The sequence below is a fragment of the Aquarana catesbeiana genome, linkage group LG08 (genome assembly GCF_042186555.1).
Source record: "Aquarana catesbeiana isolate 2022-GZ linkage group LG08, ASM4218655v1, whole genome shotgun sequence".
In the NCBI taxonomy this organism is placed as follows: Eukaryota; Metazoa; Chordata; class Amphibia; order Anura; family Ranidae; genus Aquarana; species Aquarana catesbeiana.
In genome coordinates this window covers 304943981-304971455 of record NC_133331.1, presented here as the reverse complement: position 1 = coordinate 304971455, position 27475 = coordinate 304943981, and the positions used below count along the sequence as shown (strand labels likewise).

The 27475-nt window shown below is 46.0% G+C and overlaps 2 protein-coding genes across 2 annotated transcripts in view; both read left to right on the top strand.

Moving 5' to 3' along the window:
* The first annotated feature begins 335 nt into the window (after positions 1–335).
* LOC141105045 (uncharacterized) lies at positions 336–14642 on the top strand. The gene is made up of 8 exons (XM_073594839.1): positions 336–437; positions 4033–4161; positions 4360–4494; positions 4581–4704; positions 4821–4918; positions 5028–5177; positions 5289–5433; positions 10279–14642. Exons 1-8 carry the CDS (start codon positions 363–365, stop codon positions 13335–13337), a joined length of 3915 nt encoding a protein of 1304 aa, XP_073450940.1. The 5' UTR covers positions 336–362; the 3' UTR covers positions 13338–14642.
* A 4324-nt stretch (positions 14643–18966) lies between these two features.
* Positions 18967–27475, top strand: part of LOC141105169 (uncharacterized) — a 53528-nt gene continuing 45019 nt past the window's right edge. Inside the window, exons 1-8 of the mRNA XM_073595060.1 lie at positions 18967–19038; positions 20068–20196; positions 20575–20709; positions 20796–20919; positions 21036–21133; positions 21238–21351; positions 21470–21611; positions 22341–23564. Coding sequence (XP_073451161.1) covers positions 20101–20196; positions 20575–20709; positions 20796–20919; positions 21036–21133; positions 21238–21351; positions 21470–21611; positions 22341–23564 — 1933 coding nt within the window. The 5' untranslated portion in view covers positions 18967–19038; positions 20068–20100. The remainder of the gene's footprint in view (positions 19039–20067; positions 20197–20574; positions 20710–20795; positions 20920–21035; positions 21134–21237; positions 21352–21469; positions 21612–22340; positions 23565–27475) is intronic.

The following is a 27475-nucleotide window of genomic DNA, read 5'->3' as shown; positions in this document are numbered from 1 at the left end:
GTGGCTTCGCATTGCCCAATGCACAACAATAACATCTCCAGAGCCTCTCCCATCCTCTGGAACTCACTACCCCAATCTGTCCGGTTATTTCCTACTCTGTCCACTTTTAGGTGATCCCTGAAAACTCATCTCTTCAGGGAGGCCTATACTGCCTTCAGCTATCAACCGAATATAGTAATATATTTCGATCCCCCTTGGCGGGAGTGGAGATGACCCCATCTATAAGGATATACAGTACATACACGCACAGCACAAGGCCGTGTTCGCACTACGAGACGTTTCTCTGGGCTGCAGTTCCTCTGAGCTCCACAAGATGGTGGACTTCTACCTAGACAGGAAGTCTCTATGGAAGACAGGAAGTGATGTCGGGTAGAGACAGGAAGTTCCATGTGGCACGAAGCAAAAAGGAGGCGTTGCTGGAACTGGCAGTAGAGAAGGTAATAAGATATTATTTTCTATTTACACCCAGTAACCCCCCGTCATGTCCGTCCTCTTCCTCCATAGTCATGGCCCTCGAAACAAACAGCACTGACAATAAATGGACAAGGGCAATTATTACACTACACAGGCAGCAAATGGGCAACCATTACAATATGCACCCAAACACGATGGAGTGCCGGGGTCAGGAGTATGGAGCATAGACCCCCGTACATTGCTGGTCAGGAGGAAGAAAACATTTCCTGGCCTGCCATGAAGAACATGTTCCATCATTGGTGTCAGAGGGAGGAAAATTCTGAGGGACGTAGAGGAGCTGAGAGGCTGTGAGGGGGTAATAGGGCTAAAGACTCCGGGGGCCTCTGAGATGATGGTGATTCTGAAGGACTCCGAGGGGTTAGTCAGGCTTCCAGGATCTGAAAGAAGAGGAGGCTGTAGGGCTCAGGGGGCCTCTAGGGTGGGGGCTCTTGGTTTTTGGACCTCCTTATAGAACTCCTGCCAGGAAATGAAGGCACCCTTCACCTTCTTCCCATGTTACTGGTCAAGTAATATGTTCCAGGACACCAAGTGGAATGAAGAAGGGAAGTCCTTCACCCTGGGTACACACTCGTTGTTAGAGGATCTGTTTTCCCAGACTCACTTAGCAGGCCGTGTTGTGGGTCTGAAGGAGCCGCCCAATACCTTCCCATGACATAGACTGTGTCAGAGTCTGGTACTGGAATCCAGAACACCAGGAGCCCACCGCCACTCTGTACAAGGTCCTGGATACTACAGTATACTTGGCAACTAAGAGAACAAACCCCTCACCCCCTGCTGTCCTCCTCCTACCCACACTGGGCTGCCATTGGAGAGATAAGAACAAAATCCCTACCCCCCAACCAGAGGCATAACTAGAACCCAGTGTTAATTTTGGCAGTAAATTTTCCTTTTAAGTCTTAGTCTTAGGTCTAAAATGGCATTTTAGTTTCAGTCTCATTTTAGTCTTCTGCAACTGTTTTAGTCGTATTTAGTCGACTAAATTGCCAGTACATTTTAGTCGAGTAAAACGTCCTATATTTTCGTCAACTAAAATCTAATGTGTTTAATTAAATAATGCATTATTTAAGCATTTCTCTAGAATTTCAAAACGCATTATACATTTCTGGAGTAAAAAAAAAAACACCTAATATCATGTTATTATTTATGGTTTGAACAAACTCACAAATACAGACTTAGCCACTCTGGTTGGTCTGAGGAGGCCTGTAATGTTGCACAGTGCTGGATGCTGGTCTGAGGGATGCCCTGGATGCCGGTGGTGGTCAGAGGAGGCCTGTTGTAATGCTACACAGGGATGGTGGTCTCAGCAGGTGTGAGGGATGGCCTGTAATGCACAATGCCCTGGATGCCACTGCCAGTGGTCAGAGGAGGCCTGTAATGCACAGTTGCACACACAGTGCTCTGGACGGACGGTGGTCTGAGGGGACGGGAGGCCTCAGGCCTGCTGTAATTGTACACTCACAGTCTGCTTTGCTCTGGGCACCTGGTGGCACAGTCTTCTCATCGGGAGTCGGGGTTCTGGAGGCCTCAGCCTGGCTGTAATGCACAGTGCTGCTCTCACTGTCACGCTGAGGTCTCTGGCAGTCATCTGGTCACGGTGCGCTTGCTTGCTGGGAGCGGATTGCAGAAGCAGGCGGAGCTCCGTGAAAAAACGGAAAGTTAGTTCACGAAGGTAAACTTCCCTGCCTCACATTTTCGGACCATTTTCATTCATTAACAAAGACGGATCTGATTTTCATCATAGTTTTTGTCAGTGGATGAAAAGGTGCTGTACTTTTCAGCGTGTTTTCATCACTGTAAAAATGCTGCTGATGAAAACTTTGATGAAAATGCTTTCGTTGACGAAATTAACCCTGCTAAAACCTTCAGAAGAAAGAAACCTTGAAGGGCCCCCCAGACCCCCCCTTCTTCCATCTGAGCCCCGGGCTTCTAGTTCAGGGAGGGCATCCATGGACATCCTCTCAGAACCCTGCCTCCCTTGTGCCCCCTGGGGCGTGCATCTGGCACACTCTGTGACTGCTGTGTCCTTTGGACACTGCTGATCACGGTAAAGGGACAATCACAGCAGCCCTTTACCATGTTATCAGCTGATCACATGTAAACAGACTTGCTGGTTATCGGCAGTCCTTTCCTCCCACACTGTGTCTGTGTGAGGAAAGGAGAACCTGAAAGACTGTCAGTACATTGTTTACACTGATTATCAGGGCACTGATCATTACTGTAGCCCCATCAGTGCTTATCAATGCCACCTATCAATGCCGGCTATCAATGCTCCTCAATGCTGCCGCTCAGTGCTCATCTAAATGAACAAGAAAATCCCGGACTGCTGCACTCTGAAAATGATTAGCTGTCTATGAGTAAGCATTGTTGCATGTGAAACGCGTTAGCTATTGCTATCTCCTGACTGTATTCGATGACTCGTGTTGGTTTTTATGATGGAATAAAGATGATCGTTTTCAGAGTGCAGCAGTCCGGGATTTTCTTATTCATTTAGACTTGCGCACAGTCTGCACCTGGCTTTCATCAAGGGTGGAAGATCATTCTTGCCATGATCCGCAGGGCTTGAAGAGCGGCATTACCTTTGCTATCAGTGCTCATCAATGTTGCCTATCAGTGCCCATCAGTGCCACCTATCAGTGTTCATCAGTGCCTCCTCAGCAGGACTCTGAGCTAAGAGCATCTCTCTCATACAGCCCAGAGCCTTCACTGACAGTTTCTTCCCCCTCCCTCCTCCTTCGCATGGATGGGAGAGAAGAGAGTAGATTTGCTCCTTCTTCTCCTGCCTCCCTCCTCCTGTGTGCAATGCAGGAAGTGTGAAGCCCAGCAGCTGAATGCGGGAGGCAGGGTTCTTGGAGGATGTCCATGTATGCCCTCGCAGAACTGGAAGCCCAGGGCTCGGATGGAAGGGAGTTCTGGGGGGAGGAAGAACTGTCAGTGCAGGCTCTTGGCTGTATGAGAGAGAATCGTTCAGCTCAGAGCCCTCCTGCCAGCAACCCTGCTGGGGCCCAGGGCCCGGTTGCAAGTGCAAGTTCCGCCACTGCTCATAGCCCTCTACTTCACCAATATCATCCTCCTGCTCTCCAATCCAATCCCTTCTCTTACTGCAGAGAGTGACAGTGACATCACTCCTATCAGTCAGCAGGCTGCCAGAGATTGGAGCCTTGCTTTCGGAGTTCAGACAATTATCTGGATTAGTCCAGAACTCTGGCCAAAAGTCAGCAAATTCCCCTTCCAGGACATCATGATGACCCTACGTTGACCTCAGAGCAAAACAAGAAGACAGAAGAAGGATCGTATTTATCATTCCTTGTCTGTAGATCTAAAACTAATCAAAACCAGTTCAGAAACAAAACCTAACAGAGAAAAGGGAATTTCTGATTCAGCAGGTCAAGAGGGTCCCGGGACCTCGAAAGTGTAACAAACACTAAATAGTTCAAACTAAATGTGTTCACATGGGGGCAATACTTGTTAAATGTACAGCAATCCTCCTATTACCCCCCTCACATCCTATTATAGTGTGACCAATACCACCCATATAATTCATACTTTCATTTCCCAAAGTTATCCGTCTACAAGGAGACCTGTATAGATCAAATGATGGCACCAATGAGGATGGAGGAGGACCGGAGTCACATGACTGAGAAGATACTAAACTTCACCCTGGAGATCATCTACTTGCTGACCGGAGAGGTGAGGAGGATTCTGGGAGGTCACATGACATCACTCTTATCTCTATTAATAAAACACAGACCTGACCGGAGAGGTGAGGAGGATTCTGGGAGGTCACATGACATCACTCTTATCTCTATTAATAAAACAGATCTGGCCGGAGAGGTGAGGAGAATTCTGGGATTCTAATTTGATATTCCTATTGGTTTCTCAATACAGAGTTTTCCTCTTCTGAAGTCAGGTGATCCTATGACCATCACAGTGCCTCCATGTGACTCCCTAAAACCCGAGAGACACAACATGCAGAAGATTCTAGAAGTCACCAAGATGATGATAGACTTACTGACAGGAGAGGTGAGCGTTGCCGGGAATTCTGGGACATTATCCAGTAACAGACAAGGGATGTGTCTGGATGGTGACTGTATCATTGTGTGTGTCAGGTTCCTATAAGGTGTCAGGATGTCACTGTCTATTTCTCCATGGAGGAGTGGGAGTATTTAGAAGGACACAAGGATCTCTACAAGGACGTCATGATGGAGAATCAGCCGCCCCTCACATCACCAGGTAAGAGGAGACTTTATTGTAAAGGAGAGAGCAGTACGGAGGGTCCACCTAGATCCCCCATCATCTGATAAACACATAGAAACAATGTATTCAGTCTGTGTGTGCGTTTCCTACAGATGGATCCAGTAATGGGAACCCACCAGAGAGATGTCCCCGTCCTCTGTATTTCTGGGATTCCACACAGGAAGGTCACACCATCCCTCACCATCATCAGGTAGGTGGGACTGAGCAACTAGAACAGAATTCTAAGGTATGAGAGGACATTCTTCTATGTAATCTCTTGTTTCGTTTTACACATATATTCTATCATCTTTGGGATTTAGGATGAGGAACTTAAAGAAATCAAAGCTGAGATTAAAGAGGAAGAAGAAGAGATGTCAATGAGTGGAGCTCAGCAGTCTATGGGAGAGGGTGGTCCTCTGTATTCCCGGGATTCCACTCATGAAAATCACACCATCCCCCACCATTACAAGGTTGGTTAAATAGAACATCTGGGACATGGTCTTGTGAGATGATGTGTGGATCTTTTCTATATGTGATGTCACAATATTACATTTTATGTTTCTATCCTTCTCTTGGTTTAGGGTGAAGATCTGATAGATATAAAATTGGAGAGTAAAGCAGAAGAAGAAGAAGAGACATTTGTGAGGGATGATCAGCAGTCTATGGAGGAGGATGGAATAACGAGGACATTTATAGAGGAGGACACTCCTACAGAGATCAGCACAGGTGGGTCATTAATAGTAAATACATTCACTGTATAATTTATATTGCGCTTTACATAGTTCTAACACCTTCAAAATATACGCTATGGTGTACATTACATAGTTCTGACCCCTGCACTTGTTGTTCAGTCATTTAGTCGTGTCCAACTCTTTGTGATCTCATGGACCATAGCGCGCAAGGCTTTTCTGTTCTCCACTGCCTCCTGGAGCTTGCTTAACTTCATGTTCATTGTTTCTATGATGCTATCTATCCATCTTGTTTTCTGTTGTCCTCTTCTCCTTTTTCCTTCCATGATTCCCAGCATCCCAGGGTCTTTTCAAATGAGTCCTCTCTTCGCATTAGGTGACCAAAGTATTCGAGTTACAGCTTCAGGATCTGTCTTTCCAGTCAAAATTCAGGGTTGATTTCCTTCAAGATTGACTGGTTTGATCCTGTCGCCCAAGGGACTTTTAAGAGTCTTCTCCAGCACTATAGTTCAAAAGCATCAGTTCTTCGGCGTTCAATCTTCCTTATTGTCCAACTTTCACAGCCATAGGGTACTACTGGGAATACCATAGCTTCGACTATACGGCACTTTGTCGGTAGGGTGATGTCTCTGCTTTTTATAATGTTGTCTAGGTTTGACATTGCTTTCCTTCCAAGAAGCAAGCGTCTCTTAATTACATGGCTACGGTCACCGTCTGATGATAAAGCACAATTCGTGTGCGAAACATGTAAGCTGTGTCTCCCTTGCTTGTACATGTAGTGCTCCTCATGTTCCTCATGGTTTTATGTGAATAAAGGCGTTTGGATCTCAGTTTGGTGTGCAGCCATCCAGACATTCCTTTCATTACAGTCACCATCTGACGTGATCATACTCAGAGTCATGACCCATTAACTATATAATCTGTGTTGTACATTACATACTCCTGACCCCTGCTCTATATACTCTGTTGTACACTACATGCTCCGGACCCAACAACTATATAATCTATGTTGTACATTACATACTCCTGCCCCCTGCTCTATTTTGTACATTACATAGTCTTGACTAGGGATGGGTGAATGGTTCAGCCTGAGCATGAGTTCGAGCTGAACATTTGCCTGTTAGGCCGTGTGCCGAACACCCAAATTTGCAGGGTGTTCGCCCCAAAGAAAACCCTGCAATGCACTGAGCAATGCAATGAGCGCTGCACAGTACATTCTGTGCCCTGATTGGGCAACATTTTGCCTAATCAGGGCGCAGTGTAAGCTGGTTGTTAAGGAACGGGGCCGCCACGTCCTTAACAACCAATGAGTCATTAGCTGTCAATGAGTTTCCCCGCTGACAGCTGAATATAAAAAAAAAAATGCCAGTAAAAAAATAAAGAGAAAAAGCACATGGGGTCCCCCCCCAGTCCATACCAGGCCCTTCGGGTCTGGTATGAATTTTAAGGGGAACCCCACGTCAACATTTTTTAAAAAAGCGCCATGTGGTCCCCCCAAAATCTATACCAGGCCCTTATCTGAGCATGCAGCCCGGCAGGTCAGAGAAGGAGGAGATGAGCGAGGGCCCCCCCCCTCCTGAACCATACCAGGCCACATGCCCTCAACATGGGGGGGGTGGGTGCTTTGGGCCATGGGGGACTCTGCACCCCCCCCACCCCAAAGCACCTTGTCCCCATGTTAATGGAGACAAGAGCCTCTTCCCGACAACCCTAGGCTGTGGTTGTCGGGGTCTGCGGGTGGGGGGCCTATCGGAATCTGGAACCCCTCTTTAACAAGGGGGCCCCCCCTATGCGAATGGGTATCGGGTACATTGTACCCCTACACATTCACCAAAAGAGTGTCAAAAAGTAAAAACCACAAGAGACAATTTTTGAGAAATCCTTTATTAAAAAATTAAAGTGTCCCGCGATGTAAATCCACCGTCAATTACACTGCCCGACGGACCCGTAAAATAGGCTACCCGCATTATGCGCTCTCTTCACTTTGACAGCTCTTATAAAGGCAAGGGGTAGGGCCACCTGGTTATGTCTCCTGGTGCCCCACCAATTCTAATGTCATGTGACATCACAAAGTGCTTTGGGGTGGGGGGCTTTGGGGTGGTTCAGGAGGGGGAGGGGTCGCTCGATCTCCCCCCCCCTCCTTTTCTGGACCTGCCAGGCTGCATGCTAGGATAAGGGTCTGGTATGGATTTTGGGGGGACCCCACTGCTTTTTTTTTTTTTTTTATTTGGCCTTTTTTTCTTTGTTTTTTAATAGCCGGGTGCGGCAATTGTAACCACGAGTCATTTTAAAAGGGATTTTTTTCTTTAGAAACGTCAGTTTTGCTGTAGCATGTTCTGTATATGCTTTAAATGCGCCACTTTACAGGCACATTAAGGGGACCCCCCCAGGCACGATATTTAAAGGAATTTTTCATTTTCATTGTTCCACTGTAAAGCGGAGCTCCACCCAAAAAAGGAACTTCCACTTTAAGTGAAGGTGACCCCCCGACATGCCACATTTGGCATGTCATTTTTTTTTTTGGGGGGGGGGGAGGATACCCTCTTTTTAGAGGCATCCAGCTCCCACTTCCTCTTGGGGCTCTGCGGCGCCATAAGGAAGTTCACCTCTCCCCCCTCCCTCCCTGCAGTCTTCTGGGACACGTCCCAGAAAATTGCCCGGCCAATCACATGCGCAGTGTGCCCACAGTCAAAATGCCGGGGGAGAGGAGCGGGGCTTCGTTCGCCCGCATCGCTGGACCGTGGATCGTGTCCGATTATTAAAATTCAGCAGCTACACTTTATGTAGCTGCTGACTTTTATGTGGGTGGAACTCCGCTTTTAAGCTTCATTAAAATCACTGCTCCTGAAAAAAAACTATAATTTTTAAAAATGTTTTTGTTTATTAATATATGTCCCCCAGGGCAGTACCCAGACCCCCATACCCCTTTTATGGCCAACTACTTGCATAGAAGCCTTCAAAACGGGCACTTTTTTCCTGTTCGACTCCCATAGACTTCAATGTGGTTCACTGTTTGGGTTAAAACATTTCCGCTATTTGTGGGGGGGGTGTTCGGCCCATCCCTGGTCTTGACCCGTGCACTATATAATCTATGATGTACATTACATACTCCTGACCCCTGCACTATATAATCTATGTTGTACATTACATACTCCTGACCCCTGCACTATATAATCTATGATGTACATTACATACTCCTGAGCCCTGCACTATATAATCTATGATGTACATTACATACTCCTGAGCCCTGCACTATATAATCTATGCTGTACATTACATACTCCTCACCCCTGCACTATATACTCTATGTTGTACATTACATACTCCTGACCCCTGCACTATATAATCTATGTTGTACATTACATACTCCTGACCCCTGCACTATTGTCACATACCTGATCCAAGGCCAAAGTGCTGAGAGAGGCTCCCCTTGCGGCTAAGTGCAGTATACCCCTGAAGGTGGTACAGGTGGTAAAGTGCCCAAAGAAACACAGGTTGCCAGCAGGGTTTGGAGGGTTTGTGCAGAAGATCACCCGGAGTCTGCTAGAGGTTGCAGAGAGGATGTTGAGGTGAAAGTCTCTTAGGGAATTCAGCTGTGCTATGGCAGGCCTTGCATCCGGGTCTGGCAGGGCGGTCTAGGTGTGAAAGGGGTCCTTCTACCTTTGTTCAGCATCAGTCACGTTGTGTAAGACCCCTTTCACACTGAGGCATTTTTGAGCTAAAAATAGCGCCTGTAAGCTGCCTTTTCTGCTACCCCAGCAACCCCAAGGGCTTTCACACTGGGGCGGTGCGCTTGCAGGACAGGAAAAAAAGTCCTGCAAGCAGCACCTTTGGGGCGGTGTATACACCGCTCCTCCACCACCCCTGCCCATTGAAATGAATGGGCACTGCTTTCAAAGCGCTTTGAAAGCAGTGCTAAGCGGGCGCTTTTAACCCCTTCTGCCATGAGAGTGGGGACCCGGGACCCTGCCAGAGAGACATGCGGCTCACTCCGTGGAGTCGGCCGCAGAGAGGCCGGCGGCGGGTGTGCAGGGCCGGCACAAACAGCTGAGAGTCGGAAGACGTGACAGGCGACCCCCTGCCCACCGGGCACATGCCCGGTGCGCTCTATGGCCAGTCCGGGCCTGGTCCTAACTTCTGCTCTCTCCCCTCTACACACTGCTTCAGTATATATACACATAATATGTATTCTCTTTTGTTACGCCCATTTTCTACCAGCTGGACATTTTATATCTGAGGATTTGATTGGAGCACAGACTTTTACATGATGATAATGTGATAACATCCTCACACTTTGGAACCTTAAAAAGAAAGTCATAACGGGGGAGGAGTCAATAACCCAATGATGGTGGTCTTCAGGATCAGTCCAGTCTTCATCTTGGTAGTTCTCCCCCCATCCTCACTCTCTGACCTCTGGTGGGGCTCAGCCCCGCTGTTATTCATGACCAAATCATGGACTAAATAAGGAAGTGCAGGACTTCTTGGGTCGTGAAGGTGGCAATAAGTGATGGAGGGAGTGGGGACACTCGTCCTATAATCCCCTCATCACTGTCACTTTTATAAAGGACAGTTCTCATTGGTTAATAACACAAAAAACAATCTGTGCAGTCACCCAAATAACCAAACTGGGTTGCAAGCTAACACCATATAAGTGATTCCACCCCACCTACCTAATGATACAAGCGGGATAAGTCAGTGTAGCGCTACCCAAAAATATAGGAAAGAAATGATCCGGTAGGAGATCAGAGGACCCATTTACTAGTTACCTTGAGGGGGGAATTGTAAGATCCTCAGAGACAAAGCTGTCTGATGTGGGCGGAGTCCTGGTTTAGGGGAACCAATCGGCTCATGTCTAGTAATAACATTTTTCTTTCTATTTTAGTAGATGGACGGGAGATGAGGAAAACCTCAGAGGATTGTCTCACTTTGTCTCCAGACTGTAAAGTAGAAGATGAGGACATCACACAGTATAGTCCAGGAGAAAACCCGACTACCTCAAATGTCCATCCGGCACCACACAGTGTAGATGGACCATCGTATTCCTCTTATCCTGAGGAGCCTCAGACTGTGCGGGACGGTGCCGGACCATCGTATTCCTCTTATCCTGAGGAACCTCAGACTGTGAGGGACGGTGCCGGACCATCGTATTCCTCTTATCCTGAGGAACCTCAGACTGTGAGGGACGGGGCCGGACCATCGTATTCCTCTTATCCTGAGGAACCTCAGACTGTGAGGGATGGTGCCGGACCATCGTATTCCTCTTATCCTGAGGAACGTCAGACTGTGCGGGACAGTGCCGGACCATCGTATTCCTCTTATCCTGAGGAACCTCAGACTGTGCGGGACGGTGCCGGACCATCGTATTCCTCTTATCCTGAGGAACCTCAGACTGTGAGGGACGGGGCCGGACCATCGTATTCCTCTTATCCTGAGGAACGTCAGACTGTGCGGGACAGTGCCGGACCATCGTATTCCTCTTATCCTGAGGAACGTCAGACTGTGCGGGACGGTGCCGGACCATCGTATTCCTCTTATCCTGAGGAACGTCAGATTGTGCGGGACGGTGCCGGACCATCGTATTCCTCTTATCCTGAGGAACGTCAGATTGTGCGGGACGGTGCCGAACCATCGTATTCCTCTTATCCTGAGGAACGTCAGACTGTGCGGGACGGTGCCGGACCATCGTATTCCTCTTATCCTGAGGAACCTCAGACTGTGCGGGACGGTGCCGGACCATCGTATTCCTCTTATCCTGAGGAACCTCAGACTGTGCGGGACGGTGCCGGACCATCGTATTCCTCTTATCCTGAGGAACCTCAGACTGTGCGGGACGGTGCCGGACCATCGTATTCCTCTTATCCTGAGGAACCTCAGACTGTGAGGGACGGTGCCGGACCATCGTATTCCTCTTATCCTGAGGAACCTCAGACTGTGAGGGACGGGGCCGGACCATCGTATTCCTCTTATCCTGAGGAACCTCAGACTGTGAGGGATGGTGCCGGACCATCGTATTCCTCTTATCCTGAGGAACCTCAGACTGTGCGGGACGGTGCCGTACTTCCAACAGATAAGAGGTTTTCCTGTCATGAGTGCGGGAAGCATTTCCGCTTGAAATGCCGTCTTAACATGCATAAAAGATCCCACACAGGAGAGAAAGTGCATTCCTGCCCTGAGTGTGGGAAATGGTTTTCAAACAAGTATACACTTTCCATACATCAGAGATTTCACACAGGTGAGAAGCCATATTCCTGTCCTAAGTGCGGGAAAGGTTTTGTACAAAAAGCAAATCTTGTCACACATCAACTGTCTCACACAGGGAAACAGCCGCTTTCCTGTCCTGAGTGCGGGAAATGTTTTTCCAAGAAATCCCATCTCAACAGTCATCAGAGATTGCACACGAGAGAAAATCTGTATTCCTGTTCTGAGTGTGGGAAATGTTTTGTATACAAATCATATCTTATTACACATCAGAGATCTCACACGGGGGAAAAGCCGTATTCCTGCCCTGAGTGCGGGAAATGTTTTTACAGGAAATCCCATCTCATCAGCCATCAGAGATTGCACACAGGAGAGAAGCCGTATTCCTGTCCTGAGTGCGGGAAATGCTTTGGGAAAAAATCAACTCTTGTCACACATCAAAAGTCTCACACGGGGAAAAAGTCACATTCCTGTCCTGAGTGCGGGAAAGGTTTTATAAATAAATCATATCTTGTCACCCATCAAAGGTCTCACACGGGGGAGAAGCCTTTTTGCTGTGCAGAGTGCGGGAAATGCTTTGGACAAAAATCAAGGCTTGTCGCACATGAAAGATCTCACACAGGGAAAGAGCCGTATTCCTGCCCTGAGTGCGGGAAATGTTTTGTAGATCAATCACGTCTTGTCACGCATCAAAGGTCTCACACGGGGGAGAAGCCTTTTTGCTGTTCAGAGTGTGGGAAATGTTTTTTAGCAAAGTCCACTCTTAGATCTCATCAGAGACTGCACACAGGTGAGAAGCTATATTCCTGTCCTGAGTGCGGGAAATGTTTTGTCCAAAAATCAGAACTTGTCATACATCAGAGATCTCACACGGGGGAGAAGCCATTTTCCTGCTCTGAGTGCGGGAAATGTTTTTCAGACAAGTCCTCTCTTAACAAACATCAGAGATCGCACACGGGGGAGAAGCCATATTCCTGTCCTGAGTGCGGGAAATGTTTTTCAAAGACATCCAATCTTTACAGACATCAGAGATTGCACACGGGGGAGAAGCCAATTTCCTGTCCTGAGTGCGGGAAATGCTTTGTACGTAAATCAATGCTTGTCGCACATCTGAGGACTCACACAGGGGAGAAGCCATTTTCCTGTCCTGAGTGCGGGAAATGTTATTCAGACAGGTCATCTCTTCACAGACATAAGAGATCGCACACAGGTGAGAATTCGTTTTCCTGCCCTGAGTGCGGGAAATGGTTTTCAGAAAAGTCCTCACTTCATCAACATCAGATATCGCACACAGGTGAGAAGCCATATTCCTGTTCTGAGTGCGGGAAATGTTTTTTAAAAAAACCTGAATTTATTAAGCATCAGAGGTCTCACACGGGGGAAATACCATATTCCTGTCCTGAGTGCGGGAAATGTTTTTTAGCTAAATCGTGTCTTTCCAGACATCAGAGAGCGCATGCAGGTGAGAAGCCATATTCTTGTCCTGAGTGCGGGAAATGTTTTTTAGATAAATCTGGTCTTTCCAGACATCAGAAAGTGCATGCGGATGAGAAGCCATATTCTTGTCCTCAGTGTGGGAAATGTTTTTCACTAAAGTCCAATCTTTACAGACATCAGAGATTGCACACGGGGGAGAAGCCATATTCCTGTCCTGAGTGCGGGAAATGTTTTTCACAGAAGTCCAATCTTTACACACATCAGAGATCGCACACGGGGGAGAAGCCATATTCCTGTCCTGAGTGAGGGAATTGTTCCTCAGTGAAGTCCTGTCTTCCTGTACATCAGGGGTCCCACACAACCCTCGAGGTGTATTAGTGCCTTGAGTGTGGGAAATGTCTTGTATATGAATGTTGCTGGACATGTGGGGAAGAAGCACACCCTGATATACACCTCAGATATACTCCATGGCTGATCTTCATCATGTAAGAAACAGTTGATAAGGAGATCAGAGATCACCAAAGACATAGATGAAGTGTTGTACCGTGTCGGCCATTGATAGCGGGAGGAAAATAAAAATGGAGTCTTTACCTCTCATTGGCTGAGTACATTTTGTGGTGTAAACTTTTGCAAACACATATACAGGTCTGTTTTTTACAAACTTAACGAATATTGGTTGTATTTTATTTCATACAGTGATTTTCTATGATAATCAGCTCCATCTAGTGGCATCAATGCGGTATTGCGCTACTAATTCCACCTTATGGCCAGTAGATGGAGCTGTTGATCATAGGAAATCACTGTTATAAATGAATTTAAAATAAATAAAGTTTAAATATAAATATGGACAGAATTTTCTATGGTTGGGCGAATGCCTGTCACACTCGTCCAATACATTTTCTGTAAATAGACTCCTTAGTTCCCTTCTCCAGACATGATTTCTCACTAGTATCCAAGATCATACTCATGTACTTATGAGTGTTGTACACATTGGGTGAATTGCTATGCAAATTTCTTATGAATAGAACCTTAAAATTTTAGGAGACGTTTATATAAAGATGGGAAGTATGTAGCAGCTTAATGAATAGACCTCCTAGCAGTGTTATTACCAGGCTGCCACTAGGGGGAGCTCTAATGTTTAGAGTGTGACCACAGGAGAGTGATCCCATCTAGCTCACATAAACCCTTTCACTGCCAGAGTTGTTTTTGCTTTTTTTTGGCACACATGTTAAAAGGCACATTTTGGGCCTGAAGATTTGTTAAAACCCCCACCCAAACATTTATTTTCTTAAAGCACAGACCCTGGAAAATAAAATTGCGGTAATGGTTAAGGTGTTCCTCGTACACAAATGTCACCTTCATAATCGGGTTTATTTTCTGCTTTTCCCCCTGTTTTCTATGGTGTGATCTTTTATCACAATACTTTGTTATAATAATGTAACACGTTGTGTATTGTATTGTACACAAATTAATAATGACTCCGCCTCCACATTCCGGACAAGGAATTTTCCTGACCAATTGGATTTCTACCTTTTACTATTTCCTGATTTTATGACTGCAAAATTTGTTAAAAGTAAAAATATAATTAAAAAAATGGCTGAACAAAAACAATTGTGTGTGTCGGTGCAATCTCGACAATCTTCGATACCCGAACATTGTTCATGGGCGATGGTTTAAAATATTTTACAGGTCATCAGATTGGAGTTACCCCAAAATAATGATCCAGAGTGTAGTGGTCAGGAGTATATTATATACGTTCCTGGATACATAGTGCAGTGGTCAGGAGTATATCATATACAGCCCAGGGTACAGAGTGTAGTGGTCAGGAGTATATCATATACAGCCCAGGGTACAGAGTGCAGTGGTCAGGAGTATATCATATACAGCCCAGGGTACAGAGTGCAGTGGTCAGGAGTATATCATATACAACCCAGGGTACAGAGTGTAGTGGTCAGGAGTATATCATATACAGCCCAGGGTACAGAGTGCAGCGATCAGGAGTATATCATATACAGCCCAGGGTACAGAGTGTAGTGGTCAGGAGTATATCATATACAGCCCAGGGTACAGAGTGTAGTGGTCAGGAGTATATGATATACAGCCCAGGGTACAGAGTGCAGCGGTCAGAAGTATATCATATACAGCCCAGGGTATAGAATGTAGTGGTCAGGAGTATATCATTTACAGCCCAGGGTACAGAGTGTAGTGGTCAGGAGTATATCATATACAGCTCAGGGTATAGAATGTAGTGGTCAGGAGTATATTATATACAGCCCAGGGTACAGGGTGTAGTGGTCAGGAGTATATCATATACAGCCCAGAGTGTAGTGGTCAGGAGTATATCATATACAGCCCAGGGTACAGAGTGCGGTGGTCAGGAGTATATCATATACAGCCCAGGGTATAGAGTGTAGTGGTCAGGAGTATATCATTACAGCCCAGGGTACAGAGTGTAGTGGTCAGGAGTATATGATATACAGCCCAGAGTGTATTGGTCAGGAGTATATCATATACAGCCCAGGGTACAGAGTGTAGTGGTCAGTAGTATATCATATACCGCCCAGGGTACAGAGTGCGGTGGTCAGGAGTATATCATATACAGCCCAGGGTATAGAGTGTAGTGGTCAGGAGTATATCATATACAGCCCAGGGTACAGAGTGTAGTGGTCAGGAGTATATCATATACTGCCCAGGGTATAGAATGTAGTGGTCAGGAGTATATTATGTACAGGGGTGAACAGCAGCGTTAGATATGGTGATAACATAAAATTATATAGCAACTGGAATATAGGTATACATAAAATGTGTGTGTGAGTAAGCACACATAATATTAAAACATTTGTTAAAACATAATGTCCATAAATGACCCGAGATCTTGTATGATTAGCACCTGGAAGCAGCACCCTTAGAGTGAAGCGATAGGCTCTGTGTAGAAATGGGAACAGTATAAATCATATATTTAATAAAAACTAGTAATAACTCCTATTTGGCATCCTGTTTTCCCTTTGCTGCCTGGGGCACTGGTGTGATCTTACAGGGATCCAGAGGAGGCTGGGAACCAGGAAGCAGGAAACGAAAAGCAGCTGGTCGTGACGTCACCGGAACAGGAAATGTGATTATTCACAGTGGCAAGGAATAGTAATGAATTTCGAAGCTGCAACTTCTTCATCAGACCATGATTGGCGCAGCTAAAGGCAACTGTGATCTAGTAGCAATAGAGTTATGACTAGGTCACCCAAGGTCACGTAATATGGGGGGGCTAGGCTTATGCCTCTTATTTGCATGTAAAGAAACAAAGATACTGATACAACTACTGATACAACTGCACACTTTATTGCAGAAGGTTCTTCTACAGTCTTTGCCCGACTCTTTGGCTGGCCACGTTGGAGTCCTCGAAGATGTTGGTGCACTTTTTAAAACAACGTTACAAGCAGAGAGTCCGTCTAAGAATCACTGAAATGAAAGCAGGCAGCTAGGAATTATCACTCTCTCTATGATGAAGGCTACAGAGGGTCCATGAGCTGTGAAACAGGATTGTATTTATTCTGAATTGGACAATTGAGAGTTATTGTTCGAAAGGAAGAGTTTTACAGATATTCCTGCAATCTGAGTTTGAGAGTATGTTATAGCGGGAAAGAAGGAAAAAATATGAAGAGTGTCCACTCACCAAAGTCCCAATGACTGTAAGATCAAGCTTGCTTGCAGGGTTCTTACCATCCTTTGTGGACGGTAAGGTTCCCAGGCGATTCTCCCCAGGATTAGTGGCTCCGGTGGTCTCAGCGATGCCGCTGTGATTTTTTGCTGCAGCTTGTGATGATAGAGATATGGCTCAGCTGAACTGTCTGTGCGCTCCGGTTCCCTGGGCAGCTTTGACAGTAGGTCTCAGTGCGGGACTTGAGTACACACATACACCCGGTTGCGGGGTCTAGTATGGCCCGGTGAGTGCAGCCGTTCTTCTCAATCTTCCGGTACCTGCCCACTGATATCCAGGCAGCAATACAGTCTTTGGCCGTCCGTTCAATCCTCCTGCTCTCTCCAGCAGAATCGTCCAACCGCACACTCTGAAGTCTCTCTCTCCTCCACTGCCCCGTTCTTTCCCGGGCTTTTCTATTTATCTGACCCCTCCTGCTTGCAGGTGTGCTGGATCTTGTAGTCTCATGTGGCAGAATAATAATGGCATTCCTGCTGACTTAACTACATTACCCACAATTCAGTGCTTTGGCTGAAAGTGAATCAGAGTGGCAGAACGCCAACTTGTGGTAGAAGAAAGGAACTTCTTACATATCTATTAACCATCACAGTACAGGATGAAGCTTGCATATTTCTTATACAATGGGTTTCTTTACTCTTTAACTCAGTGTACATAGTGCACGCCCACCACCTCCTGAACTGTACCGTCCACATGATATGGACGGTACCCCCCCTTGCACAACACCTTGTCTCATGTTGACGTGGACAAGGGCCTCTTTCCCACAACCCTGGGTGGTGATCATGGGGGTCTGTGAGTGGGGGGACTCTTTGAAACCTGGAAGCCCCTTTTGACAAAAAGGGGGTCCTCATCAGCTGCATAAAGGAGGGGTGGTGTAGTGGTGACATCATTGCCCAAATATGCCCAGTGGCCATGTTTGGCCATTGACTTCAGTGCTATCCCCACTTGTTCTGTTTCAAATGTTGCTTCATGCATTGACATACCTCCTTAGACCCAGTCTGTCCTGATAGTATGGTCACCTGCTGACTTGGCACCATCCACAGGCAGCTTAAAACAGAGTTCCGCTTAAAAAAAAAAAAATTAAAGTCAGCAGCTACAAATACTGCAGCTGCTGACTTTTAATAACCGGACACTTACCTGTCCCAGGGTCCAGCGATGCGGGGGAACGAAGCCCCGCTCCACTCCCCCTCCTCTATGTGGCGCCGGCATTGTACCTGTGGGCGCCCAACTGTGAACCACTGCGCATGCGCGAGCCGCGCGGCGCACTGTGACTGGCCGGGCAATCATCTGGGACCTGTGATGTGTCCCAGATGATTGCCGAGAGGGAGGGGGGAGAGGTTATCTCCCTTCCGGTGCCGCGATGCACCCGGAGGAAGTGGGAGCTGAGACCCTCTAAAAAAGAGGGTATCCGCTCCCCCCCAAAAAAGATGACGTCAGGGGGTCACCTTCTCTTAAAGCGGAAGTTCCATTTTTTGGGTGGAACTCTTTAATTCTTCAATTCAAGACACTGAAGTTGAAGCCAACACAATTTTACTTCAGACAGTTGCAGTACAGAGGATGTTTTTCCAATCTATTAAAAAGTAAGAAGACAATGACTTTCCTAATCCCTTTCTCTATGAAAAACTACCACTGACTGAGGGAACATTGAAGAAGAGGAGGGACTATCTAGGACTAGACTAACTAGCTCTAAACAGGAGGGCAGGATACAGAAAGATTCCAGAACACATTAGTAAACAAGTTGCATGGCGCAACACTAGAGTAGGAAGACAATGACTCTGTGAAAAACTAACATCGACTTAGTAGACATGGAAGAAGAGAGGAAGATCTAGCTAGGAATAAACTAACTAACTCTAAACAGGAGGAGAGTGGGAGTACTAGCCAATGACCATTTAGTTTGTTCATTACATGAACTGTGAAGAGCTTGGGTTTGGGTCAAGCTTATGGTCACCCCAAACCCAAAGCTCATCCCCACTGAGAAACAGAAACTGTTAATTTCTCAAAGAACTCCCAGCCTCCATTGTAGGAACCCTGGCTGTATAAGGCTGGACTAGGCAGTCATATATTTCCATCCCCCTTGGTGGGAGTCCGATGAAAGGACAAAGCCGTGTTCGCAGTATGAGACGTTTCTCAGCGCTGCAGTTCTTCTGAGCTCCACAAGGGGGTGATGTCACTTATACCCAGACAGGAAGTCTCTATGGAAAACAGGAAGTGATGTCAGATGCAAACAGGAATTTCTGGGTTAGAGGTAAGTCAGGAGGAAGTAGAGAGGAGACGTTGCTGGAACTGGGAACAGAGGAGGTAATAAGATATTATTTTCAATTTACACCCAGTAACCCCCCATCATGTCCGTCCTCTTCCTCCATAGTCACTGTGATGTCTTTTATCTCCAGTAGATGATGATATACATATATATAGTGTGGAAACATAGATTTGGGCAGCAAAGTGGTGTAGTGGTTAACACTTTCACCTAGCAGCAAAAAGGGTCACTGGTTTGAATCCCGACCACGACACCATCTGCTTGGAGTTTGCATGTTCTCCCTGTTCCTGCGTGGATTTCCTCCAGGTACTTCGGTTTCCTCCCACACTCTAAAGAGATGCTGGTAGGTTAATCGGATCCTGTCTAAATTGGCCGTAGTATGTGTATGAATGCTTGATAGGGGACCTTAGGTTGTAAGCTCCTTGAGGGTAGGGACTGATGTGAATGTACAATGTATATGTAAAGCTCTGCATAAATTGACGGCGCTATATAAGTACCTGAAATAAAATGAATCAACCCCTTCAGGGTCAGAACATTCCCCCACGTACGTGGTTGGAACATTGTCTTTATTTTGGGCTTAAATTCTAGTAATATGGTCCTGAGAGGCTGTGAGGGGGTAGTAGGGATAAAGACTCCGGGGGGCCTCTGAGATGATGGTGATTCTGAAGGACTGCGAGGGGTTAGTCAGGCTTCAGGGCTCTGAGGGAAGAGGAGGCTGTAGGGCTCAGGGGGCTTCCAAGGTAGGGAGGGGGGATTCTTGGTCTATGATGGTCCTCCTACCTGCACTTTTTGGACATTTTTAAAGAACCCTTGCTAGGTAATGAAGGCAGTCTTCACTTCTTCCCATGTTACTGGTCTAGTAATATGTTCCAGGACACCAAGTGGAATGAAGAAGGGAAGTCCTTCACCCTGGGTACACACCCGTTGTTAGAGGATCTGTTTGCACAGACTCGCTTAGCAGGTCGTAGTTCTTAAACATACAGTAACCCTCCTATTATCCCCCTCACATCCACATCCTATTACTGTGTGACCAATACTATCCAAATAATTATTACTTTCATTTCCCAAAGTTATCCGTCTACAAGGAGACCTGTATAGATCAAATGACGGCACCAATGAGGATGGAGGAGGACCAGAGTCACATGACTGAGGAAATCCTAAACCTCACCTTGGAGATCATCTACCTGCTGACCGGAGAGGTGAGGAGGATTCTGGGAGGTCACATGACATCACTCTTATCTCTAGCAAAAAAAAATAGTGTGCTGGTAACAAGGCTTAGCGCCGAAACGTGTCTGCCACTGTCGGTGTACTCACTGGTATGGCAAAATAAAATACTTGAGGACTATGGAGTTGCCAACTGTTTTTTCTCGATGACTGTCTTGCCTTTTGATGGATGGGAGGACACCACAGCTTAGGCACCCAGATTGCGACTTCCAGACTTTACCTCGATTCCACTGTACTGAGCGTTGTATCATTTGAATTACTCCTATCTGTAATAAAAAAACCCAGAGCTGACCAGAGAGGTGAGGAGGATTTTGGGACTCTAACATGATATTCCTATTTTTTCTCCAATACAGAGATTTCCTGTTTCGAAGTCAGCTGATCCTATGACCATCACAGTGCCTTCATGTGACTCCCTAAAACCTGAGAGACACAACATGGAGAAGATTCTAGAAGTCACCAAGAAGATGATGGAGCTGCTGACAGGAGAGGTGAGCGGTGCTGGGAATTCTGGGACATTATCCAGTAACAGACAAGGGATGTGTCTGGATGGTGACTGTATCATTGTGTGTGTCAGGTTCCTGTAAGGTGTCAGGATGTCACTGTCTATTTCTCCATGGAGGAGTGGGAGTATTTAGAAGGACACAAGGATCTCTACAAGGACGTCATGATGGAGAATCAGCCGCCCCTCACATCACCGGGTAAGAGGAGACTTTATTGTAAAGGAGAGAGCAGTACGGAGGGTCCACCTAGGTCCCCCATCATCTGATAAACACATAGAAACAATGTATTCAGTCAGTGTGTGTGTTTCTTACAGATGGATCCAGTAATGGGAACCCACCAGAGAGATGTCCCCATCCTCTGTATTCCCGGGATTCCACCCAGGAAGGTCACACCATCCTCCACCTTCATCAGGTAGGTGGGACTGAGCAACTAGAACATAATTCTAAGCTATGAGAGGACATTCTACTATGTAATCTCTTGTTCCGTTTTACACACATATTATATCATCTTTGAAGGACATCAAAGCTGAGATTAAAGAGGAAGAAGAAGAGATGTTGATGGGAGGGGGAGGTCCTCTGTATTCCCGGGATTCCACACAGGAAGATCACACCATCCCCCACCATTACAAGGTTGGTTGAATGGAACACCTGGGACATGGACTTGTTACACAATGTGTGGATCTTATCTATATGTGAAACCACAATATTAAATCTTATGTTTTAAGTTTATATGCCTCTCTTGGTTTAGGGCGCAGATCTGATAGATATGAAAGTTGAGGTTAAAGCAGAAGAAGAAAAGACATATGTAAAGGATGATCCACAGTCTAGGAAGGAGGATGGAATAACGGGGACATTTATAGAGGAGGACACTCCTACAGAGATCAGCACAGGTGGGTTATGAACACTAAATACATTCCTCCGCCCATACTTCTCACTGATTGGTCCAGAGTAGGGCGGGGACTGGGTGATCAACCCTGTAATCCCCTGGTCACTTTCCTGAGCTGTGTTCCCTGTCCTATATTCCTGTATTTCTCTCGGATAATCTTCCTTCTCTGTGTTGCAGACACAATTTATGTATCTAGACTGGATTTATGGAGATTCTGGGGTTCAGCTAGAAGCAAAATATTGAGTTTCACTATAGGTGTTGCTTGACCGCATCTAGTAAGATCTCTTACAGAGCAATTCTCCCGGGTTACTTGCTCTGTTGTTTGCTGGCTGTACCATATGTCTGTATAGTCTCAGACCCAAGTCACTGAGTGCAGTCTCAGGAGATGGGAGACAGCAGTTTGAGACCTCTGCAACTTGTCTCAAGTAAACATTTTAGCTGCCACTGATGACTGTGTACCAATACTGACCATTACGCTATATAATTTATATTGCACGTTACGTGGGCCTAAGCCCTGCACATAAAAGACAGTTCTCGTTGTTTCCTCACTCTCTGACTAAGGTCCATGAATAAAGAAATGAACTGGTAGGAGATCAGAGGACCCATTTACTAGTTACCTTGAGGGTGGAATTGTAAGATCCTCAGAGACAAAGCTGCCTGATGTGGGCGGAGTCCTGGTTTAGGGGAACCAATCTGCTCATGTCTAGTAATAATCTTTGTATTTCTATTTTAGTAGATGGACGGGAGATGAGGAAAACCTCCGAGGATTGTCTCACTTTGTCTCCAGACTGTAAAGTAGAAGATGAGGACATCACACAGTATAGTCCAGGAGAAAACCCGACTACCTCAAATGTCCATCCGGCACCACACAGTGTAGATGGACCATCGTATTCCTCTTATCCTGAGGAACCTCAGACTGTGCGGGACGGTGCCGGACCATCGTATTCCTCTTATCCTGAGGAACCTCAGACTGTGCGGGACGGTGCCGGACCATCGTATTCCTCTTATCCTGAGCAACCTCAGACTGTGCGGGACGGTGCCGAACCATCGTATTCCTCTTATCCTGAGCAACCTCAGACTGTGCGGGACGGTGCCGGACCATCATATTCCTCTTATCCCGAGGAACCTCAGACTGTGCGGGACGGTGCCGGACCATCGTATTCCTCTTATCCTGAGGAACCTCAGACTGTGCGGGACGGTGCCGGACCATCGTATTCCTCTTATCCTGAGGAACCTCAGACTGTGCGGGACGGTGCTGTTCTTCCAACAGATAATAGGTTTTCCTGTACTGAGTGCGGGAAGTGTTTCCATTTTAGATCCAAACTTAATGAGCATAAAAGATCTCACACAGATGAGAAGCCATATTCCTGTCTTGAGTGCGGGAAATGTTTCAAGTTTAGATTTAAACTTAATGAGCATAAAATAACGCACACAGGTGAGAAGCCGTATTCCTGTCCTGAGTGCGGGAAATGTTTTGTACAAAAAGCAAATCTGGTTGGACATCAAAAGTCTCACAGTGGGGAAAAGCCGTATTCCTGTCCTGAGTGCCGGAAATGTTTTTCCAAGAAATCCCATCTCAAAACCCATCAGAGATTGCACACGGGAGAGAAGCCATATTCCTGTCCTGAATGCGGGACATGTTTTATACAAAAATCAGCTCTTGTCACACATCAAATGTCTCACACGGGAGAAAAGCCGTATTCCTGTTCTGAGTGCGGGAAATGCTTTGTACGAAAATCATATCTTGTCGCACATATGAGGTCTCACACGGGGGAGAAGCCATTTGCCTGTCCTGAGTGCAGGAAATGTTATTCAGACAGGTCGTCTCTTCACAAACATCAGAGATCGCACACGGGTGAGAAGCCGCATTCCTGCCCTGAGTGTGGGAAATGTTTCTCACAGAAGTCCCATCTTTACACACATCAGAGATTGCACACGGGGGAGAAGCCATATTCCTGTCCTGAGTGAGGGAATTGTTCCTCACTGAAGTCCTGTCATCCTGTACATCAGAGGTTCCACACAATTACTCGAGGTGTATTAGAGGCACAAATGTCACCTTAACCGATTCAGCCCCGGAAGATTTTACCCCCTTCCTGACCAGAGCACTTTTTGCGATTCGGCACTGCGTCGCTCTAACTGACAATTGTGTGGTCGTGCAACGTTGCACCCAAACAAAACTGATGTCCTTTTTTTCCCACAAATAGAGCTTTCTTTTGGTGGTATTTGATCACCTCTGCGTTTTTTTTTTCTTTTGCGCTATAAACAAAAAAAGAGTGACAATTTTGAAAAAAAAAGCAATATTTTTTACTTTTTTGCTATAAAAAATATCCCCCAAAAATATATAAAAAAACAATTTTTTTTTCCTCAGTTTAGGCCGATATATATTCTCATACATATTTTTGGTAAAAAAAAAAAATCGCAATAAGCGTATATTGATTGGCTTGCGCAAATTTTTTAGCATCTACAAAATAGGGGATTTTTTTTGGCATTTTTATTATTAATTTTTTTTATTAGTAATGGCGGCGATCTGCGATTTTTTTTTTTTTTATCGGGACTGCAACATTATGGCGGACCCATCAGACAATTTTTACACTATTTTGGGACCATTGTCATTTATTCAGCGATCAGTGCTATAAAAATGCACTGATTACTGTGTAAATTACACTGGCAGGGAAGGGGTTAACCACTAGGGGGCAATCAAGTGTGTCCTAGGGAGTTTACAAAAGCATTTCCCAGTTCTACCTCTCCGTGACACGATCGTGGGCACCTGGCGGCCATCGAGTGCGCGAGACCCGTGGTCATTGAAATCACAGCGGGCGCCTGCCCGCAGCACCGCTTCTTAAAGGGGACGTAACTGTATGCCCTTTTGCCCACCAGTGCCATTCTGCCGACGTACATCGGCGTGCGCTGGTTGGCAAGCGGTTAATATCCGGGTTTATTTTCTACTTTTCCCCCATTTTCTATGCTGTGATATTTTCTACAATACTTTGTTATAATTTTTTTTTTTTTTTTATTTATTTCAGGTACTTATATAGCGCTGTCAATTTACACAGCGCTTTACATATACATTGTACATTCACATCAGTCATAATAATGTAACACGTTGTGTATTGTATTGTACACAAATTATTAACTACTCCGCCTCCAAATTCCAGACAAGTCATTTTCCTGACCAATCGATTTTCTACCTTTAATATTTCCTGATTTTATGTTTGCAATCTTGTTAAAAGTAAAAATATAACTAAAAAAATATTGTGTGTCGGTGCAATGATGACAATCTTCCATATCCAAACATTGTTCATGGGTGACGCTTTAAAAGACTTTACAGGTCATCAGATTAGAGTTACCCGAAGATAATGGTACAGAGTGTAGTGGTCAGGAGTATATCATATACAGCCCAGGGTACAGAGTGTAGTGGTCAGGAGTATATCATATACAGCCCAGGGTACAGAGTGTAGTGGTCAGGAGTATATCATATACAGCCCAGGGTACAGAGTGCAGTGGTCAGGAGTATATCATATACAGCCCAGGGTATAGAGTGTAGTGGTCAGGAGTATATCATATACAGCCCAGGGTACAGAGTGTAGTGGTCAGGATTATATCATATACAGCCCAGGGTACAGAGTGCAGTGGTCAGGAGTATATCATATACAGCCCAGGGTACAGACTGTAGTGGTCAGGAGTATATCATATACAGCCCAGGGTACAGAGTGTAGTGGTCAGGAGTATATCATATACAGCCCAGGGTACAGACTATAGTGGTCAGGAGTATATCATATACAGCCCAGGGTACAGAGTGCAGTGGTCAGGAGTATATCATATACAGCCCAGGGTACAGAGTGTAGTGGTCAGGAGTATATCATATACAGCCCAGGGTACAGAGTGCAGTGGTCAGGAGTATATCATATACAGCCCAGGGTACAGAGTGTAGTGGTCAGGAGTATATCATATACAGCCCAGGGTACAGAGTGCAGTGGTCAGGAGTATATCATATACAGCCCAGGGTACAGACTATAGTGGTCAGGAGTATATCATATACAGCCCAGGGTACAGAGTGCAGTGGTCAGGAGTATATCATATACAGCCCAGGGTACAGACTGTAGTGGTCAGGAGTATATCATCTATAGCCCAGGGTACAGAGTGCTGTGGTCAGGAGTATATCATCTATAGCCCAGATTGAAGTGGTCAGGAGTATATCATATACAGCCCAGGGTACAGAGTGCAGTGATCAGGAGTATAGTCATATACAGCCCAGGGTACAGAGTGCAGTGGTCAGGAGTATATCAGATACAGCCCAGGGTACAGAGTGCAGTGGTCAGGAGTATATCATATACAGCCCAGGGTACAGAGTGCAGTGGTCAGGAGTATATCATATACAGCCCAGGGTACAGAGTGCAGTGGTCAGGAGTATATCATATACAGCCCAGGGTACAGAGTGTAGTGGTCAGTATATCATATACAGCCCAGGGTACAGAGTGCAGTGGTCAGGAGTATATCATATACAGCCCAGGGTATAGAGTGTAGTGGTCAGGAGTATATCATATACAGCCCAGGGTACAGAGTGTAGTGGTCAGGAGTATATAATATACAGCCCAGGGTACAGAGTGCAGTGGTCAGGAGTATATCATATACAGCCCATGCTTGCTCTGAAGAGTCTTGTCACCTTCATTACTGCTCTGCACTTTCCTCTTATGCCCATGCTTGCTCTGAATTTTGGAGCTATACTGGAAGTCCGGTACAGTACTGTACAGTATGTGTTAAAAAGCACACCAAAAAGCTTCTCAACACTGTAAGTGTCTTCACAGTACACGTTCAGTGTCTCTCTGTGCCAGCGATCGCACCTACAGGAAGTTGTGACCACGTGTCAGAGCAGGGAAGATGGCCACGGCTCGTGTTTGTGAACTGAAGTGGAGTTCATGTACCAAAGCAAATTTTTGTGAACTCTTCACGAACCAAGTTGTTTGTGAACCGAGATATCACTGTATAGCCCAGCATACAGAATTCGGTGGTCAGGAGTAAGTCATATACAGCTCGGTGTAGTGGTTAGGAGCTTACCCCAATATACAGAGTTCAGTGTTTATAAGTGTGACATATGTAGCGCTACCCCCGCAGGAGCTGCTCAATATGTTGGGTCCTCTGTTCTTACCTCAACTGTAGTAAAGACCTCAGCACTTCTGACTCACACACAAAGGTAAAGAAGGGTAACCTTTAGTAAATACATTGGGGTCACCCTGGAATGAAAACCCGAGACCTTGAAGTACAATGTCAATATATATTGAAAGAAGTCATCTTTGATGTACCAACAAATGCAATGTGAGATATTTAGAAGGTTGCACAATTATAATCTCTCATACAAGATAAGGGTAATACTCTAAATGCATGGAATTGTCAGCTTTAACTGTTACCTTCCCTTCCAAGTGAGCAGCTAAAGGCAACCACGATCTAGTAGCAATAGAGTTATGACTAGGTCACCCAAGGTCACATAATAGGGAGGGCTAGGCGTAGGCCTCTTATTTGCATGTAAAGAAACAAAGATACTGATACAAATGCAAGACACACTTTATAGCAGATTCTCCTACTGTCTTTGCCAGACTCTTCAGCCGGCCATGTTGGAGCCATCGAAGACGTTGGTGCACTTTGTAGAACGACATTACAAGCAAAGAGTCTGTCTATAAAGCACTGAAATAAAAGTAGACAGCTAGGGATTAGGGATGAGCTTCGTGTTCGAGTCGAACCCATGTTCGACTCGAACATCGGCTGTTCGATCGTTCGCCGAATTGCGAACGTTATGGGCCGTTCGCGCTAAATTCGTGTGGCGCGTCACGGCCCATAATTCACTGCGGCATCGCAGTGCATTGCTGGCTGATG

Bases quoted from the DNA above. Each gene is read 5' to 3' on its own strand.
- LOC141105045 (XM_073594839.1), top strand. From the start codon at position 363: ATGTCGGGTAGAGACAGGAAGTTCCATGTGGCACGAAGCAAAAAGGAG. The intron at 5,178-5,288 runs GTTGGTTAAATA...CTCTTGGTTTAG, and splicing joins CCATCCCCCACCATTACAAG to GGTGAAGATCTGATAGATAT. The intron at 5,434-10,278 runs GTGGGTCATTAA...TTTCTATTTTAG, and splicing joins TCCTACAGAGATCAGCACAG to TAGATGGACGGGAGATGAGG.